The sequence below is a fragment of the Buteo buteo genome, chromosome 11 (genome assembly GCF_964188355.1).
Source record: "Buteo buteo chromosome 11, bButBut1.hap1.1, whole genome shotgun sequence".
Lineage (NCBI taxonomy): Eukaryota > Metazoa > Chordata > Aves > Accipitriformes > Accipitridae > Buteo > Buteo buteo.
Window position 1 is genome coordinate 40,654,268 of NC_134181.1, and position 20,706 is coordinate 40,674,973.

At 58.1% G+C, this 20,706-nt stretch overlaps 1 protein-coding gene across 1 annotated transcript in view; it reads right to left on the reverse strand.

Moving 5' to 3' along the window:
• The window catches only part of SRRM4 (serine/arginine repetitive matrix 4), a 44,828-nt gene extending 26,300 nt beyond the window's left edge, over nucleotides 1-18,528 (reverse strand). Inside the window, exon 1 of the mRNA XM_075041813.1 lies at nucleotides 18,398-18,528. Coding sequence (XP_074897914.1) covers nucleotides 18,398-18,528 — 131 coding nt within the window. The remainder of the gene's footprint in view (nucleotides 1-18,397) is intronic.
• Between the last annotated feature and the right edge of the window lie 2,178 nt (nucleotides 18,529-20,706).

Below are 20,706 nucleotides of genomic sequence, written 5' to 3' on the forward strand. Positions count from 1 at the left end.
GCTGCCCACCCGTCCTGCCTGCCCTCCAAGTTTCTCCATTTCCATTAGACAATTCGATTACTTGCACTTATTTTTCTTTTTTCTTTCTTTTTCCCACGCAGAAATCCAGCCTATCCATCAGACCTGTCCAAAAGCAGCATCCCTCCTCCTGATGGGGAGACCTCACACGGCAGGGCACCCGCCGGGCTGCCTGCAGCCAGCTCCGAGCAAAACATGCCCTTTGCAACCTCCCACCATGGACGGCTCACCTTGTCCCTTCCCTTCATAGCAGTCTCCAGTCCAGGAGGGGTTTTTTGGGCTCATGGCAATTTTTGCCAGCTTTTCAGTGGCTGGAAAGTAAGCAGCAGGCATGCAGGGCTCTCACCTCTCCCACCAGCCCAAGCCTTTCACTGCTTTTTACAACCCAGCCAGCCCACCTCTGCATTTTGGTATCAGATTTGGGGTCTCCCATATTCTCCTTCCCTAACAGAATATGTTGACAGCAGAGGGAAATGATCTATTGCTACCCTAATAGAAATGATGCAGAAAAGGTCACTAGTGGGAAAGAACCCAAATATTCCTAATTTAAAGGGGGGTGAAACCACCGTAAAACACTATGGCCATTTGGAAGAGAACGGGGCGGGTGATGGCAGCCTGCCCGTGAGGTGTGGAGGGGGCCCTGTTTATTTCTGCAAAGCTTGAACCGCTTCCCACCAGCCTTTCCCAAACGCACATCTTGTTTCTGAATCCCACCGGGCTCCCTGCTGCTGGCAGCGCCCCGCGGATCCCCATCGCCAGATGCCACCCCATCCTTCCTCCCTTCCCGGGGGGGCTGGCACGTCACCTCCAGTTTGTAGTGGTACCAAGGAGGCCGGTTAACCACACCGCGGCCCCTGCACGCCGCAACGGCTCCCTTTGGGACTGGACATCACTGTTTGCTGGGGAAAGGTAGAAAGAATCGGCGGGAGGCTTTTGCACTGGTTGTCGTACCGGAGCCAGAGGTGGCCGTGCGCATGGGTGGCAGGATAAGGCCACTTCTCTGCAGAGGCCAAGGAAAATGCAAGACCTTGCAAACTCCCATGTTTGCAAGACACGGGAGATGCGCTGGGCTCAGCAAAGACCCCTCATGGAAGTTTTTAAAGATGTGCTGTGGCCTCCAGAGCTGTGGGTGAGCCCCACGGGTGAGTCGTGGGGGCTTAAACCAGCCCATCCACGGGGAAATATCCCCCCTCCCCGTTATCCCCCACAGGATTGCACTGCCCCTCCTGCCCACAGATGGATCCTGGCACCCTTCACAGAGGACGAGGCAAAAGCACAAGGTATTCGCTGCCTCAGGGAGCAGACCTGACTCAGAAACCATCCCCGTTCCTCCACCCTGGGCCGCCGTGCTCGGTGCCGCGGCCAAGTGCCATCTCATCGGGCCATGAAATGTGGCACTTGGTGACACACGCTTCACCGGGAGCTAGACCCAATGACACCCGTCCCCCCCGGTCCCGCAGTGACGTGCCGTCGGGGTGGGTTTGGTGTGCGCTTGAGATCCCTGCGTGCTGCCGGGGCCGGGCAGCTGCCTTCCCCTGCCTGCAGGCTCCTGCGTCCCAGCCGAGCTCCTCTGCCCTGGCCCCGCAGCAGTCTCCTGCCACAAAGCTTTCATCAATCACCCTTTGCGCCTGCGGTAACTCAGCTCCTCTTCTCGAGAGGAGAGAAAAGCAGGAAAATTGCCTTCCTAGTGACCTTTCAGCTGCCAGACAGGCCATCTCCCTACCCGCAGCAGCATCGTCCCTCGCCTCCGCAGGATGGGCTCCAGCAGTCCCAGCCCTCGGTGGCCTTGCCACAGCCCCTCTGCCCTTTTCAGCTGCTTTGCAAGCAGCAGCGTAAGCACGCTGTGGCCGGATCATGCTAACCAAGGCTTTTTTTTTTTTTTTTTAATCATTTATTTTACTTTGCACATGCAGCTGGGTTGGGTGCTGGATGCACCCGGCCGCATACACAAGCACTTCGGAGGCCCCGAGCACTGACTGCACTTGGCAGACCTGCACTGACAGCATTTCCAAGCTCGGGACAGAGTATCTGGGAAAGCCAATACAGAAACTTTATTACCTTACCCTTTTCAGCCCTCGCTGGCTCCACATTCCCATCATCTCTACAGCCCCCACTGAAAACATAGGAGCGGCTCCAGCCAACCGGAGCCCCGAAAATGAAAAAGGTTAAAGCATCTCTGGTGATCCTATTAGTCGTGAATGTTTCACTGCCATTAAACCAATGATGGATGCCTCGCCGGGGGACTGGGAACATCAGCCCGTGAAAGCACATGGGGTCTGTGGCAGGCGAACCGCCCCGAGGGGAAGCAGGAGAAACTCCTGTGCCCGCAGCCCCTCGCACCAGGGATGCTCCTGCTGCTTCTCCTGAGTAACGTGGGAAAAGTGGGTGGACACATGTTTGAATATCTCACCTTTCCTCTCCTTCCCTCACCTGGAGGTTTTGGCTGTGCAGGAGGAGGCAGGCGGTGGGTTGAGGTCCCCGCTCTCCCGCATCCCTGCGGCTCTCTGCCACGGCCACCTCCGATGTGCTACTGCCTTAGGCTCTTGGCCCCGGTGGACTGAGCTGCTCCTGGGGCTTCTAAAATCCACCACTTTGGGCTGAGAAGCCTTTTGGCGCTGGCAAAATGACACTTTTTTTTTCTCTCTTGCTCTCTGGCTTTGCTCATCTGATTGAAAAAGAAAATGGTTGAACCGTTCCTTTGTCCCGGGAGAGGGAGGGGGCAGAAAAGATGGTTGTAAAGACATTTCCAAGCAAAAACTCCAGCAGATTTGTTTACGTAAATCTCTTTGAAATATGCACTAAAAATACCTCTTCAAAATTAGGAGATGGGGAAAATTGTAAGTGCTTCCCACAAACACACACACACAAACACCCCATGGCAGGTTCTTTCCCCACCTCATTCAAACCGTTATTATTAGTGCGGCAGGAGCCCTGCAGTTTGTTATTGAAAATTATAATAGCAAATAACCGAGATATTTTCCCTGATTACATAGACTTCAAGCCAGTTCAATTTTAATCTTCTCGCCACTATTTTTCCTGTGCATCAGCAGAGGCACCAGCTGCAGAAATGCATGTGGTTTTCTTGCGGCAGTTTAAACACAGAAGAGAAATACAATTCTGTAATATACATTTTTCATCCAATTTTTGCCAGCCACGACTTGCCTTCCCCTCCTGCTCCCGGGAACCCTGCGTCCTGCTGCAAGCCTGTACGCAGCAGCGTCTCCTTTTGCTTCTCGGACTCCAGAAAGATTTAACGCCCGCTCTTATCGCCTCCCGGGCCAAAAAAAAGCAGCTTGGCTCTTTATTTTCCAGCAGTTGATTTGCTATGCATGGTTGAATCAGAACAGAGGAGCTTCCCTGCTGGAAGAGGCCCCGGTAGCGGTGCAGGGTCAGTGCCAGATGCTTCGGGGGATACTGTGCGGTGGCAGCCCACGGGGAGGGCTCTGTCCCGGGCACCAGCTGGCGGCGGCGGCGGCTCCCGCTGCGCGGCACAGGATGGATGGCTCTGGCGGAGCGTAAAACTCCACGAGGGAAAGCGATGCTCCCGTGGACCGTCTTTCTTAGGTAGGGTCAGGCACAAAGGCGAGGACAGCTTCTCCCTGCTGCCCACAGTTGGGTGTCCTCCTCCCCCCGGGGTACCGGGACCCCCGTCCCCCTTCCTTCCTGAGCACCTGGCTGCCTTGCAGGGCTCGGCGTCAGCTTCCCTTCGCTGCCCAGCAAACCGGGATGGCTCCGCCGACCGCCTGCCAGCGACAGCAGAGATAAACCCGAGGAATATGGCACGCGGTCCTAGCGTTTCTAAAGGAAACCTGGACCGCTGCCCCATCTCGAGCGGTTTCTGCTGCATCTTGTGCCTCCCACGCTGCCGGCTCGGAGGTCCCTGCGGTGCTTTGTGCCCATCAGCACCTGCACGCTGCCAGGCCAGGCTTGCTCTCAGGGGGACAACCTGTGCCTTTCCTATCCTTAAATCCTCCTCCTTAGACAAATACCCTGGAGGTTCCCACGCCTGTAACGGAGCCAGTTTTCTCCTCAATCAGGGAATAGGAAAGAAGGAGCCTTGGCTGTCCCTGGCGCCAGCAAACGCAGCCGAAAGTGCCGACATTGCCATGCCGTACCACGGCACAGCAATCCTGCACATCCCTGATCCACGTTTTGGGGGACTCCAGGCTCCTGAGTGACCCTGGCATGGCAGGGACTGGTTTGACGAGGGACTGGGACTGAGAGCTTATACTAAACCCTGCCATAGCCCCATGGCCACTCTCCTCCTGGCCGGCTGTCGTGGTTTAACCAGGACACCGGCCACAAACTGCACTCCCAGACCCCATCCCTGCCATCATTCCCCACCGGAGTCTGGAGCGGCCATGGGGGCAACTGGTCGCCAGTGAAGGGGGCAGAGCTGACAGCCAGGCACAGGGGCAACCCTAAGCAGCCCATGCAGAGCTTGCAATTAGGAAAAGTCTGGATCTGAGCTCAAATTTCTTATTAATCGCTCACCCACGAGCAGCGCAGGGCAAAACCATGGCGGGCGAAGGTCAGGACCGCGGGCCAGGAGGGAGCCCAGTGGCTGTGGTTGGGAAATTCCCGACACAACACTGGGAGCTAGAAGCCGAGGAGCACCAGGAGATGATGCTTAATGTTTTAGGAGGGTTTTATAAAAAAAAAACAAACTGAAGGATGTCCCAGAAAAGAAGCGCTTTGCCACTATCTGCAATGTGGTCAGGCTGGAAAGCACCTTTGCGCCCAATGGGCTGCACGGTGCCAACCCCCCCTGCACCACGGAATGTCCCCGGTGTCACCGCAGCACCCCGGCTTCAAGCCAAGCCCCCCCAGCAGCGCCTTGCTTCAGTGCTGCCTGCTACGGATGGGACCATGCTTACATACAAGATTCCGGTCCCTCGCACAGGTTAATCCAGGATTTTTTGAGGATCACTCTCCTCCCAGCAGGCCTGGGCTTGCTCTTTAGTGAGGAAGCCATCCTGTGTGCTGCCAAGCGATGGCAGGGCCAGGCCATGGGATGCCACATCACGGTGCTCGGTCATTACAGGTGCTCTCTGCGATGTGCCGATTCCCTCCTTTGTCCAAAACCTATGCCGTTTGGCATGGCAAACAGCAGTGAAATAGTGTATTTGCCAATAACACAGCTCGTTAAATTTTAATCAAATAAGGGATTGTAAGCGCACAGTTACCAGGAGCTCCTGGGAGTGCTGAGAAGCCACTTTAAAAATGAATTAGTAATAAGGCACGTTGGAAGCAGCAAGGAGAAGACGGCTGGAGAAGATCCACTTGAAGCAGCAATGCTCCCTTTGCTGCTCACATAAAGCTTTTTCCTCCTCTCCTTTAATTTGCTTTTTTTTTTGAATTGCCACTGGAGGAAAAGGGGAAAACACATGGGATGTCCCAATACTCAGATAACTCCAAAACGCTAACCTGTTCACGCAGCTGCCGCCTGCCTGCGGAGCTGTCCTGGGAACGACTCTAGTTGATGTTGACGGGGAGACCACGGAGAAGACAGCCACCCCATGCATCCAGGCTGGGGACACCGCACTCCATTAATAAACCACCCCCTGTGCCGGGACACAGGCATGCATGCCTGCCTGCAGCTAACGAGCAGCAATCCCAAGAGCTCAGCTCGAAACGACTCCGACGCTAAAAAAAGTGTTCAACTCCCACCCAGGACAGACCTGTGGGTGCATCTGAACGCGTGTCCCCAAGCTGGGTGTCCAGGAGCATCACCCAAGCAGGGTAGCACTGGTGCTGCTCTGCCCCGTGGGGCTGCCAGACTTAGCTGAGAATAATATTTTCTGCCAACCTGTGAACGGCAGCCAGTCTGCTGCACTTGGGGGGACTGGTGAGAGGGGGGGTTCCTGGACATCGTCCCGTTTGGGACTTGTCTCCTGAACATCCATCCTGCCACGATGCCCAGGGCCGCGCTGCCAGGGCCACACGGGGCCGGGAGGGCTCAGCGACGCCGCGAGGAGCAGATGTCCCTGCGCGGGGATGCGTGGGCAGCAATTAGCTCCTGCGGAAAGGAATTAAGGAACAGATTTCTCCTGCCGGAGACACGAGCCTGTAATGTTCCCAGCCCAGGAAGTGCGGTGGCAAGCGGGCTTCAACCCCCCGCTACATGCTGCCAGGGGATTTTTATGGCCAGAAGCACCCTTTGCCTCCCTGTATCGCATCTCCTATGTCAGCTGAGCTGAGAAATTCCCAAACTGCAGCTTCATGGGTGGGAGGGTTTGGTTTGAGTCCAATCCTCCTTCCCTGTAACACACCCTGGTCCCATGGGAAGCAGCTCGGTGGTCTTGCCGGCTGCCTGGAAAGGACTGGTGAGGGGGGTTTAAGTTAAGGAGAGTTTCTGGGAGGGAAGACAGGGCCTTTTCTCCTCTCTCTGTGCTCCGAGGAGGGAGAGGTTGGTATGGCCATGCCAACCCTGCCACACGGCGGGGACCGGGGTGCTCGGTGCTGCAGCACCCAGGGCTGTTTGGGGGTCAGAGCCAGAAAGAAATCTTCTTCTCTGCTCCCAGGTCTTGTCCCCAGCCATCCACACCACCCTGCAACTCTGATGTTTTAAATCATCCCAAAAAAGAAAGGCGAGGATATTTATCAGCTTGCTGCTCCCTAGGGGGAAGGTTTGGAGGAGGTAGGTGGGTGCCTGGGCTCCTGGGCCTCATGGCAGACCCTGCCAGGAGGGGCTGGAGAGAATCATTTCACTTTTCGGCACATCCACCTTTAATTGGGTGTGATAATAATTTTATTGCTTGCTGGGATTTGTGAGGCTGAACTAATATTTGTAAAATGCTTTGCTATCCTCAGTTGAAAGGCAATCTAGAACGGCAAAGCCCCGGTGTTATTCACATTTGGATAATCCAGAATTATTCATAAACAAAATCAAGATTATGCAAATATATTCATTAGTTCTCAGAATACCTCCAGGAAAATAGAGGAATTAGTCTTGTTAACAATTATATGTTATGTAAGTGTGTGTCTAAGCACGCACAGACCCGCACGCTATCGGTGCTGGGGCACATTTGCCTGGGACTTGTCCCAGGATCTCAGAGCGCCGAAGAACAAGGGCTTGGCCTGTGCAAAGCAGCCACCTCAGTTTTGGGATATCCTGATGCTCTACGGCAAGCAACAGAACCCGGCACAGACCCCTGCACCGCCACCGCCCCACGGTCCCGCCGGCTGTTTTTCAGCCAAAACAGCAGAGGCATCCCCAACGTCCCCTCCGCAACCATCATGGATAGCCTACGCATGAAAACCATCACCTTATTCTAGCCAAAACAGCCTTTCCTACCCAAATGAGGATTTTTACGGTACGTGCAGGGCCAGGAGGCTGAGGAGATGGGATTTGGATGCAGCCCTCTCGCTCAGGACCTGCCCTTTTCGCTCTGCATGAGCCCTCGCCCCGATGCGAGCTTGTGCCCAGCTTGGCTTTGTGCAGTGCAATGCCACCGTGTATTTGGGGTGTGCTGGGAAAGGGGAGATAAAGGTGCGTTGAAAATACCGCGTGGTTTAATTAATGCCACATGCCTTTCACTGTATAGGTTGTATGGATTGTTAATTATTTTTATAAAGAAAATAATTAGTCCCAATCAAGGCAGAAGCTCTCCAGAATTACAGCTCATTAACTGTTCTCACATTTTTCTGTTCTATAAAAAGTCATGTGGTGCTGATGAAAATTATAGACCCTTGGAATCAGCATTAAATACAAATTCAGACAGTGTTACCATCCTATTACCATCAACCGCATCGACTTGGCTTCGGTAATTGCAGCTGGAGATGAAGTGCAGGGATTTCTGCTCTATACTATCTCTGAAAACAAGCACTCTGCCCATTAGTTTGCCGGAAACAATGTGACACCAAGCCCCGACTCAGCTAAGTACATCCCCGAGGAGATGACAGCCACCAAGGAGAAAGGGGAAAGCAAGGCGGCTTTGCCGGGGATGGGAAGATTAGGGTTGCTCAGGTTCGGTTCAGCTCCAGTTTGCAGCAGGGCTGCTCCTACACAGAGCAGGGGTGACCACGCAGGTCTGGTGCTTGTCTAAATTAGGAAGGTCAACCAGCTAACGATGCGGCAAAACTGTCCTATGGGCTGGGGTAGGAAAGCCACCAGTTCAAGGGACGGAAAGAGCTAGGAAATGCAGAGGGAACAAGGAGCAAGCTTTAAGCAGTGGGATTATCCTCATGGGACATGGGGAAAATAGGACATGGAGGGATGCTCTTGTCGGGGATGCGGGAGCATCCCCAAGCCTCTCCCTCTGGACCATCCTGGTCCAGGCACCATGCTGGGGCTGACTATCGAACGCTGCAGAGGCCTCGCTCAAAGCCTAATTGAAAGAAATCACAGCACATTAAAGGGAGTTCAGGTCAAATCAATACCGACACAGTGGGGAGGACGAGCGGGGGGGAGCAGGGCAGTGGCCGTGTCCTAGCGCCAGCTCTGCAGGCAGGGTGCAGGCTGTGGCCGTGGGCTTCGCTGCCTGCTTTTCTGCCGTGGAAAGGCAAGGTGAGACCCGCCGTCCCCTGCTTCACGCAGGACAAAGCCAGCAGCAGTGCAGGGCGAGGGTTGGCAGCGGCAGCCCGCGGCAGGGAGGGGGCAGGGGAGCCGCGGGTCCTCAGAATCCTGCTTTTCAGTTTCCATTAATCAGGGATGAACGTGCCTTCGGTGGCATTCGCAGCCCAGCAGAGCCGTCAGCCAGCTCCTTGGCCCACGAGTCTCCACCGCAAAATTAACCCACCCGTCCCCATGGTGGCAGCTCCCATGCTGAGCGCCTGCCCTTGAGCATCCGAACCTGCTCAGAGGGATGAGGATGGGGAAATTGGGGCTGTGGGTGGAAAAAAACACTTCTGGGAAGCCCCTGAGGGCAATGGGGCAGTAAATACTGCCACGAGGCACGAAATAGTGGGAGCCAAACCTGCCACTGGCACGCGCCTTTAGCTCTGTCCCTGCAGGTGCTGAGATGCTCCATGTTCATGGCGAGGGCAGGGATGGGGCCACAGCCACACGGCCCCAGCACACCTGAGGGCAGGGATGTGCCTGGAGCATGAAATAGCTGCATCTGCAGCCTGGACTCTCCGAAACATCCAAAAAGCCCTCCAAAACATCTGAAGGATATTCTTCACCTGCGCTGGCTCCTGAACCACGCATGGGAAACGTCTGGGAGAGTACAAGGACCGCTCCAAAACTGTGGCAATGACTTCTCCAGCCGTCGGACAGAATGGACAACGGAGTCCCTGCAGCCGGGGCTGCCCTGGGATTCTGGGGGAGAAGCAGCCAACATGTCCCGTGTCCTGCAGAGCTCAGACCCCCACAGGGACCCCCCCAGGGCAGCCAGGGTCTGGGGACACAGGGCCAGGGGAGATCACCAGGAGATCACATCCATCCTCAATTAGGAGGCACGGGGCACACCCGGGCCGACAGCCCGTGCGCTCCACCACTCCCCGGCGGGTCAGACTGCAAAATACTCCCATCTCGATCATTAACCAGCGTCTCCCTTTGTTCCTCAGCACACGTTATCCGCCTGCCTCTCTGCTCTGGTGACCCTGCACCATTGTCCTTCATTAAGTTGGCCAACGCGTGGCTGATGGGCAGACAAAGGCAGGGACGGGGCAGGTGGCTGCGGCAGGCAGATAACCACAAAGCCCATCCCACGTGGCAGGCGAAACTGGGCTGCTTTTTTGCTTTGGGTTTTTTTTTCCTATATGTTCCTGATTTTGGAGTTTTTTAGCAAATAAAAACACCATCCCTTGGAAGAAGCAGTGCTGAACCCACTTGTCTTGCTTCTCCCCATCATAACAAACCTGGCCATGCTCTGATCAAAGCAGGGGGGATTTGAGGGGGACAAATGCTTTATAGACAATAGGTTCCCAGAGTTAAACCACCAGACTTGGGGGAAATCAGCCCAAAACCCTGACTGCCTCCGGCACTCAGTATGCCATGGCTGTGGCCATGCCTGCTCCGCCAGAGGAGGACTGCTCCACTGGCTGCAGATGACGGAGCAGAGGAGAATAAGTTATGATATATTTACATGCTATTATACATTGGTGTTATATATGCAATGCTTTGGCGGGCGGTTGGTTATACGGCAGCTCCAGGTGACCCGCAGATTAATTCAGCAGGTGGTCTTTAACTGTGAAATCTCTCATAATGCAAAAATATTTCTCTTGCTGGGCAATAGATAATTTTTCATCCTGACACTAATGTAGCTAAAATCACAGCCTCCTCCCAGTCTCTCTTCCAGTCACACCCCAACACATGCGCTCCCAAGCGCATGCGGGCATGGAGATAAATTCAATACAACCAGCCCATTGCCAGTGCCGTCAAGTTCCACCAGGATGATGCGCTGCTGGAATTTGGTATTAGTGGCGGAGAAAACCTGTTTTCTCATCACGGCCCATGGGTCTCAGAGCATTTTCAGCCACCTGCGTGCGAGATGGGCATCTGACCCTGGCCTGAAGGTCTTTGCAGCACGTACCAGCCCATCACAGCCTCCCCTGCCCCGAGGGAGAAAGCAGGACTAGAGGAGAGAGCAGAGCAACCCCGCAGGCAGCAGCACCCTGCCCACGCTGTCCCTGACCCCTCTGCCCACCCAGGCACCCACTCGGGGCCAAATGAGGAGATGGCCTCCCCAGTGCCCCCACTCCCACCTCTGCCCCTGACAAAGCCCCCAGCCAGGGCTGGGCAGCAGCAGCTGCTTCTTCTTCCATTAATGATGAGATATAAATTAAACATGAAGTGTCAAACGGGTCATCAGTGAAGCAGTTAGCCCCAGCGTCGCTGCCTCCAGACTGGGGATCCGTCTCAGCTGGCCTTAAACACCAATAGAGTTTTTGATAGAGCTTTTTTCCCCACGTTTGGTGTGTTTTTTTTTTTAAGCCCTTCCTGCAGTCCCCACTGCACTGGCAGGGAAAGCGCTCCCACCACATGTGAAAAAAAGCCTATTTTTAAACTCCCAGTGTTTGTCAGCGCTTTCGGCTCAAGTGGCTGATGGAGAAGCCAGTTCTGCAGCAGCCGGCATCCCGCAGAGGGTTGCGTGCCCTTTGCCAGGCGATGGTGGCACCAAGACGTGGGCACTGCACCCGGCCACGCTGCCGGAGGTGGTGGTCCAGCCCGCTCATCCCCCCGGCACGTGCCAAATCCGCACCACACCAAAGCCCTGTTATGGATGCTGTGCCGCTGGGATCCACCGTTCTTCCCAGATTTCAGGCATGACGACCTCTCCGCCTTTGCACACATCAATAAAATCAGCAAGCGCGGCTGTGAAAGCAAACTGGGTCCCGGGGTTTGGCTTTTCTCCCTGCCCTTTGCTGGCAATGCCAAAGGGCTCCAATCCGGGCATCAAACCCAGTTCTGTTTTCCAGCTGGTGGCACTGCTGGGAATCGGGGCCAGAGTAGGACCCAGGGGACTGAGAGCCATGTGTGGGTCTCCCGTGGGGCAGGACAGGACTGTGGGTCACAGCAGACCCACGCTTTCCTAACAGCAAAGAGCCCCTGGGGTCTTGAGACGGATCAGGGGCTGTGGCAAAGCCCCAGTGCCACCCGCAGCCAAAACGCAGGTGGGATTTGCTGGCCTGGGTCAGGCTTTGCAATGATGAAGAGGTTTCAGTGGCCGCAGGGAGAAAAGGAGAAAAAAAAAAAAAAAGAGAAAAGGAAAGGGTGGTCATGCATTAAATGATTTCATTTCAGTGACGCGGGGTTTGCATTTGATAACTTAATCTTATAGAAAAATGTATGTATAGAAAGGTCTAGCCGCCAGACACAGAGATGTGGGAAGGGATAGGAACGGGGCTGAGCAGAGAAGGGTTCAGCTCTAGCCATGGCCCTCTGGAAGGAGAAATCTCCCAAGCCTGGAGATGCCAGGGGAGAACGGGGACCCCCACACGCAGCAAAAGTGGGGTCTGCAGGGCCCCTTTCTGGGGACAAGCCGCAGCAGGACAGGCTGCCCTGGATGGGGGAGCTAGGATGGTGACAGCAAGGAGACAAGAGCGGCCACAGGACCCACCGGTGGGCAGAAGCTCCTTAGCAATCCCGGGCATCAGGGTCATCGCTGCTATTTATTATTTAGGGCTTTGCAGCCCCGGCCCCGCAAGACCCTAAACTGCCACATTTTGCCCTGGCCTGTTACTCCACACTTTGGTACCTCTTTGAAACAGCCTCACTCAAGTGCTAGGAAGGTGCTGAGCCCAGCAGGGAGGGGACCCCATGGCCAGGACAGCCCCCCAAGGTACCGGACCCCACTGGGACTGCGCTCACAAATCCAGCATCCACGGCCGAGCCACTGCGGCATCTGCAGACACAGGGGCTCCCTGGCAGCTGGGGGAGCATCTGTGGGAGGCTCTGTTCAAGAGTAAAATCAAATATTTCTACAGAACAATCCTCCGGCCAGCCAGCAGACATCCCCCCCTTTTTCTTCCTTCCACCTGATTTCATCCCTCATCTGAAGAGGAGGATGAGGAGAGGAGATCGGATACGGTGTTTGCCCCGGCGCAGCGTGGGCACTGCAGGCTCCCTCCTCCCCAGCGATGGGGGCAGCAGGAAGAGCCAGATTCGGAGAAAGCTGCACCCCACGTCTCCCCACGAGACGCCGTGGACCTTAATTCTGAACGAGGGCTGGGTTTTGCCCGTGTTCTTGCTGGCGAGTGTGGGAATTGGAGCCACGGGGCCAGATTTGGGCCCCAAGGAGAGCACTCAAATAAACCTCTACAGGTCAGAAATTGCCCGTCCTCCAAACCATGGTGTTTCCCACTGCCCTTCTGGTTTCCAGTCCCTGTGACACTGGTCTGGGGACAACGCTCAGCCCTACGTCCGCTTTTGGGACCTTTTAGGTGAAGGTGACAAAACCCCACATGACTGCAGCAGGGGCACAGCGGGCAGAGGTGGTACTTTTGGGGGGTAGCCAAAGTCTCTAAGAAGTCCCTGTCCATGAGCTTGGGGCTCCTATGGGGGCTTCCAAAGGCCCCTTTCCCTAAATCCTTAGGTGTTTGTACACCATCCCACACTGATGCACAGGTTGCCTGGCTAAGGCGCCCATAGGTGCTAAGCCCGGCTGTGCTGCCCGGCGCTCACTGCATCCCACCCAACCTGGTATGGGTCCATCCCACCCATGTGCCAGCAGGGCCACCTCTCTGGGGACAGAGATGTCCCCCACCCCACTGAGATGTCCCCCACCCCACCGGAGAGGCCAGCAGGGACACAGTCCCCAGCACTGGTCCAGCAGAGGGGCAGATGGATGGGGGCCGGGAGGAAGGGGGAGGAGGAAGATGAAGGCTCTGGGAGCAGCAGGGAGGGGGTCTCACAGGCATCCCCAGCTCTGCCCCTCACTCGGCTCCCCCCAGCCTCCCAGCAGCTCCCAATCTGCCTAATTAGCTCTCCCTGCTCCCGCAGTCCAGCTGGAGCTGGAGGGCAGGGGCAGACAAAAGCCTCCCTATTGACAGCCCCTCTGAGGAAGGGGCTTTTCTTCTTCCCCTCTGCTTTTCTTTTCAAGCCCCTCTCCCCCCCGTCTTGGGCCGGGGCCACGGGCTCATTAGTGCTTGGGCTCATTGGGAGCAGGAGGGAGCAGATGGCAGCCAGGCGGCTGGCGCGGCCGGCCCTGCCGTCGCCTCTTCCCGCAGAGCAGATGCCCGATCGGCAAGGGGGAGGATTAACGGGAGCGGGGGGCCATGGGCACGACGAGGCCACCGGCGGAGGCTTCTTCCCCAGCGGCACATCCCGATGCCTGGGGGCCGCCAGCCTGCTGGGGACGAACGGGGTTTGGGGCCATCAAAACGTGGCTGGGAAGCCAGAGGTCAGGGTGGGAGAGAGTTGGTCCCCAGCCCATCAGGGACCCTCTGCCGGGCCAAAAATCACTGCAAAGCCCATGGGGGAATTGCAGCCGCCTTCTGCCCTTTCTGGGGGTACTCTGACCCCCTGGCACTGCAGTGCCACGGCTGCTCCTGCCCGGTCCCAGCGTAGCCTTGGGGGGGGACACCCGCTGCCACCCTTGTCCCAGCAGGTTTGCCGCAGCAGCGCCCAGACCCGTCTCCAAGATCACCCGCGACGGTAAACCAGGCAGCAAAATTGCGCTTAATCCCACTTCAGCAACACATCCCTCCCCCCTGCCTCCGTGCAGAGTGCCTCCTGGGGGATTAAGGGTTAAAGCACAAATCCCCTGCGCTGCCCTGATGTGACCCACTTAGACCATCTGGCAGGGAGGGATGCAGGAGCCTCCTTTCTCCCAGCACCGCCGGTGCTCACCCGGCATCACCGGCTGCCCCAGGAGCCGATACTGGCACCTGCAGCCCCCAGCCTCAGCAACACCCTCGCTTTTCACATAGAAGTGGATTTCAGCTGAGTTTGGGGGTGCTGGGACGGGGCAGCCTGTGCCACACTGCCACGGCTGGTAGTGTGGGAGTGGGGAACGCAAACACCCCCAAAAGCATCCCGCGAGCCCCCGGACTGGCACCGGCTCTGGGTCCCTGGGGGACCCTGGAGCATCCCCCAGCCTGGCTGTCCCTGGCACGTGCAGGTTCCCCAGCAGAAGGGTGCTGATGAAAAGACATAGCAGCGCTGGGAGAAGTCAGGCTGTCGAGTGCGAAGGGGCTCCCAGCTACCACACCGCAGCCGAGGTCACGGCCAGGGAAGAGATGGAGGCAAAAGCCCAGCCAAGAGGGAGGAAAGGGGATCCCGGTTGTGGGGACAGGGCTACAGTGTGACGGTGATACCCGTCCCCAAAGGCTGGGCAGAGACCGGTGGCATCTTGTCACGGGAGGTTTAAAGAGCATTTTTAGTTCACAAGAGCCAAAGCCCCTTCCAGCAGCTGTCGAGCGGGGATCGCAGCATCCTTACGGACCGGTGAGAAAGGAGCAAGAGCACCCCGGCTCAGCGGAGGGGCTTGGGGCAGGGTGGGGGGTCCCTGTCCCCGACCCCATCCTCAAATCCCACCCTGGGGTTTTGCATGTGCTGGAGTAATCCCCCTGTAAAGGCGAGCATGGGGGTAGCCCTAGCCCTGCCTAACCTCCCCACACCACCGAGTCCCTCACCCCCAGCTGCAACAGCACGGCCCCAGGCTGCATGGCAAAGCCCCGCCAGGCCCTGCGTAGGGAAAGGTTAATTGAAAATGCCCCTTTCCCCATCACCTCGGTTTTTCCTTTCGCACTGCAAACTGGTCAATAATCCATTTACTTTGGCAGAGCCCTGCTCTGGGCACGAAGCTGCATCGGGGGGCCGGAGTACGCAGCCCCCCCAGCTCCAGCAGGACAGGGAGGGAAGGGATTAATGTATTCTTTTGTTCCAGGATGAACCATGGGTTTAGTAGAGCTTTAACCCTCCAAACCTCCCAGAGAGCTTGATGGGAATTTAGATGGAAGAGGCTTTATCTCTAGGACCAGCAGCAAGGTGGTGGCAAGGGACGGGGTGCCGAGCCGGCTGCAAGGGGGGTGGGAAGGAGGGAAAAAAAATAAAAAAATAAAAAAAATCACCTTCTGCCCCAGAAACCCCACCATTGCCCCACAAGGATGCAGGACTGAGCCCTTAGCCGTGCCCAGGGCATCCTGTGGGGATAGATTTGGGCTATGCCCACTGTGGGGATTCCCAGCAGGACCCCCACGCCGCAGCTGAGCCGCTTGGCACCCCACAAGGGCACAGCCTCAGCCAGCAAAACTGATGGGGAGACAGGCAGCGCTGGCCTAGAAACCACGCCATCGCCTCCACCGCTGTGGGAAGCGCGGGGCCGGATCCAGGGCAGAGATCTGCAGCGTTTGCACAGGAGCAGCTGTCAAGTGTGGGAGAAAACAGAAATCCAGATGGTCATCTTAATTTTTCATTTGGCTAACTGGTCTCCCCGTCTCCTCTCTGGTACGCTCTGCTTGCTGGCACCGCAGTCGTTTGCTCTTAAATTAGCCAGGAGCATCGTCAGGGAAGAAAGGCCCATCCAAGCAGCAGCGGCACAGCAAAGCCTTCAGGAAAATCAAACCCAGAGCGGAGCCGGGCGCGGAGACGGCTGCAAGAGGAGCTGCCGCAAGCCTTGGGGCCATTCTCCCCACGGATGGGGAGCAGGAGGCCAGCTCTGGCTATTGCTGGGCTACGAACCTGGTGCCAGCTCAGGGTGCTGGGGACATCGCTGCCTACCCTGATGGGGTCCCGCTGCAAGGCCCCTGGGGATGCAAAATCTGGCATCTCATAGGTGTGATCCTGCCAAGACAGCAGCCTCAGGCTCCCGGCAGAGCCCCGCCTGATGCAAACCGAGCCGGCAGCCCTGACGAGAGAAGCCAAGGACCGCGGTTCCTCTGGTCCCCCAGCCTTTGGCGTCAGCCCCCGCCGAAAAGCAAAGCCCCTCCGTGGCACAGGGACAGGAGCGAGCGCAGCGAGTGCCCCGCAGACCCCAGGGCGAGCTCCGCCGGGGCTGTCCCTGCTCGACACCTGTAGCGGAGGCGGCGGCACAGATGGCCGCACCACGGGGAACGTCCCCCGGCCGCGGCTGGCGGCACACGCTGCGACCAGACAAAAGGAACCGCGCTGCACCCACGCCGGGACCTGGCAGCATCGTGGTCGGCTGCGCAGAGCACACCCCGGCTTGGGGACCCAGTCGCGAAGGATCTGCCGGGGCCAAGGTGCAAAACGTAGCAAAGCTGAGTTGGCTGGTCTGTTTTGCCATGTGCCGAGAGCTCCCGGCCCCGGCACAGGCGGTTCCCCTCCCGCCGGAGCTGGCGTTGCCAGCAAAACAGAGGCACACGCGCGCGTTAACTTTTTAACGGAGCCGCAAACGCTCCCTGCCCGACCAGGATATCCGTGGCAATCCAAATTGCCATGTAGAGCCACGCATCGCTCCTGGTACTTGGGCTTGCTGTATTTATTTCCCCAGTGCCCTAATTCGTTGCTATATTACATCTCCAACTGCAAGCTATTTAAGCAGCACATTCGGGCAGGAGAGAGCGCGTGAGCCAGCACCCAGCCCGCTGACAGCCCCACCGGGTGCCAACCGTAGCTCAATGCAGAGGAGGAGAAAGGCGCCGTGGTTCCTCTCCCCCACAAAGGCTGAAACCCTGCAAACACTGCCCGTGGAAAGGAGAGTTGCTCTTCTCCTTTGGAAGCCTAAGCCGTGCCTTTCCCAATTTCCCACCCTGATTAATGACAATCAGAGAGATCGGAAAAGGGGCAGAAGTGACCCCCGCATCGCATGAGCAGTGGGACCCCCATCGCACAAGCAGCGGGACCCCCGTCCCCATCGCTGCTGCGGCTCACAGCCTCCACCGGTACAAGAGGCACTGGAAACAGCTCGCTCCCTGGGAGCTCTCTGCTCTTTAGCACAGGCTGAGCCCCCAAAACCCAGCCCGCTGCAGACCGAGCCCCTCTCCTCTACAGACCCATTGCTTCCGTGAAACTTTGGGTTGTTCCCCACAGCAGGTGGGAAGCAGCCAGCAGTGGAAACGGAGCAAAGAGAGAGACCCAGCAAAAGCCTCCTTTCCTTACAAAAACAGTGCAACGAGGATATTTTTAACCAATATTGAGACAGTCAGCAAAATAAAACTGGTCTAAATTAGAGAGCGTGTTGTTGTGAGGAAGCCACACGGATCCTTGCCCATGCAACAGCCCGGCTGAGCGGCTCGGTGGGTACCAGCAGCCCCCTCGCCTCGTTTCATGGGGTTTGGCCATTGCTCTGCCTCTGGCAAACGTGGGGGGCACCGGCCTCCCTGGGAGTAGGAGGGACAGGGCAGGCAGGCACCAGACGTGCAAAGCCGAGACTGCTCGGTTTTGGGAGCTGGGGGACACCAGCCCCAGAGCTGTCCCAGTCCGTGGCTGTGTGCAGGCTCCTTGGGCAGCTGTAGCCTCTGGGCTGCATCAGCCTCCCCCCTGGTCCAGCTGGGGGGGGGGGGGGTCTTCCCCTCCCTGGGCATCACCTTCCCAAAGGTCCCTGGTGAAGGAGCGATGCAGAGACAAGACAACCAGCAGGACGCACACCCCGGGGGTCTGCGTGGCAGGGATGGAGGCGGTCACACTTTCTAGCTGATGACCCCCACTCCTGCCCCCCCACACCTTCCACAGCCCAGCTAGACCTTTCCAGGCCCCCAGCCTGCTCCCTCCAGGAGGCAGCCAGCTCCCAGGCTCCAAGCACCACCAAGCCAAAGTTTCCCAAGCCTGCTCCCCTCCGGAGCACAGCACCCACCTGGGGAGGGGGCCCAGCCAGCCATCATCCCCCCGCCCCAGGCACCGGGGGGGGGGGACGGGACACCCCCAGGTCCTTCAGCCCCTAACCAGGGGTGGGGAGAGGAGACACTCCAGACCCTCACGATGGGGGGGATACTAATTGGGAGCGGGGAGGAGGATGGGGGTGGTGCAGCCCCAGAATGGGGGGGTGTCCCTGAGCTCCCCCCCCCCCCCCCATGCCCTGCCAGCCCTTACCTGGGCAGCGGCTTTCGGGCCGTGATACTGGCCACGATGACGCTCTCGGGTCGCGGCGTGGCCACAGCTTTGAAGGTTCCTCGCCAGAACTTCTCGAAAAGCTGCTTCTCGCCCTGCTGCACGCTGGCCATGGCCCACCACCCCTCTCCCACGGACCCCCCCCCCCCAGCTTTCCGCAGATGCTGAGCGCTACATCCCCCCCCCCCCCCCCACGCCGCCGCCTCGGTCCCGGTTCGATTCTGTTCGATCCCGGGAGCCCAACCTGCCGCTGCCCCGGCTGGCGGGGAGGTGTGCGGTTCCCCCCCGCCCCCGCCTCCCGTTTATGTGCCGCCGAGGCGGGGAGAGGGGCCGGGCCCGGCCGCCGTTCCCTCCCCGGTGCCGCCTCCCGCAGCAGCGGCAGCGCCCGGAGCCGCGGGGAGCCCGGCCCGACCCGCCGAGACGGGGAAGCCGGGGCGGGGGGGGGGATCTACCCCGGGGGCTGTGATCCATCCCCGGTGCTGTCCCGGCTGCTCCGGGGAGAAACCGGGCCGGTCCCGCTTGGGCTTGGATCCAGGCTTCTCCCGGTGGAACACAGGGGCTGCATCACTCGTCTCGGTGGCTCTGGGGGGGGGCTCGGGCGGCTTCCCACCCTCCGGGGGGGTTTAGCACCCTCACCCACAGGACATGTTTCCACCCGGGTGTCTTCACGGTCCCCAGGACCTTCCTTGCTCCGTCCCCATCATCACCTTTCCCGGCCGAGGAGCCCCTTCCAGCTCGCTGCCGGATCGTGGGCACCCCCTCGTCTTGCCCGTGGCGGGGCACAAACCCTCCAGACCCCCACAAGTCGCCGTCCCCCAAACACGGGCTACCAGTAGCCTTTGTGTTTACCCACTCCCAGCTTTTTTACCAGGCACATTGGAAGAAAGAGGCAGAGCCTAGAGCCACCAGCTCGGATGGCCAAAGGACAAAGCAGCAGGAGGCCACAGAGACCTCTGTAACTGGTCCATGCTGGGACCTGTATGGGGAGGAGATTTTGGAAGAAACCCCCTTTTTCTTCCCCCTCCCCGTTCCTTCCCATTTAACAGGCACTGGCGTGGAGGGGCAGGGATGGGGCACGCTGCTTCTTGGACCCAGCAATGGGCAGCAGCAGGCTGGGAAGCCCTGCAGTGGGGTCCCAACCAGCTCAAAAAACAATTCCTCACCTTCCAGGGCAGGATTCGACCTGCTGGGACCAGGCACATGGGGAGGGGGAGGGAAGGGCTGGGGCAGCACAAGTGCAGCGGTGCTGTTTCCCTTAGCCTCTGCACCGAGTACAATAAAAACATCTTTAGGAAAAAAAACGCTTCTTCTACCAGATGCTTTGAAGCACAAATAAAAGCTGGTGACCTTGGCTGAATGAGACTCTCTCTATTGTGCCTTGGAAACCCGCACGATACGTTTATGTAAGCGACGGGGGGATAATGGAGCCAGGAACAATAAGTGGTGGGAGCCAAGAAAGAATGAAAATCACGGAGCAACTTAATCGCTTTCATGCAATAAATATAAAATTACCAGAAGGCTCATTCTGACAGCGCTGTCTGTTGAACTCCTCCTTTCCCTGCCCCTTTTTGCTTTCTGCTCCCGGTGCCAGGGCTCTGCCCTGCTGGTACCCGGGGACAAGGTGGCCCCGGGCTGCGTCCCCACGCCGAACGCCGCAAAGCGAGAGCCTCAGCGGCACACGCCGACCGGCAACGGCGGGCTTTGTGCTGCGAGGCCACGAACGGCTGGAGACGGATGCTGGAGAAGCAGCAAGCGGCAGCGGGAGCGGGCACGGATCCAGCAGGGCTTTACAGTCAGCTCTGCCAGACATCGCCTAAAAAGCCTGATAGGGAAGGACGATATTCGCGCACGGTGGAGAGATGCTCGCTGGGAGGCTGCTCCCCCCGTGGGGAAACCGCCCAGAGTCGACGGGTACCACGCTGGGGCTGGGAAAGGCCGGCTGCGAGCTGCGACTCCGCTCTAGCCCAGGACACATCACACATGCCATGGGCAGGAGGTGTCGGAGTGGGGACCCTCCAGGGATTGCCATGGCCAGCAAACGGCGGGGCAGAGCAGAAGGAGCAGGGGAAAGGGCTCGAGAGGTCTAAGAGCAGCCACGCTGTAAAAGCACAGCTTGGGGAGGGTACAGACAGCACCCCTGGCAGACACAGCAGGCACCCACCGGCAGGAGTGGGTGCTGCCAACTGCCCCATCACCCTTCTCCCACGGGCGGGCAGGGACAGGCACTCCCCGTCCAAGCAAATCCAAGCCCGGATTTCCTCTGGCCCTTCCAGCCGTTCCCATAACACACA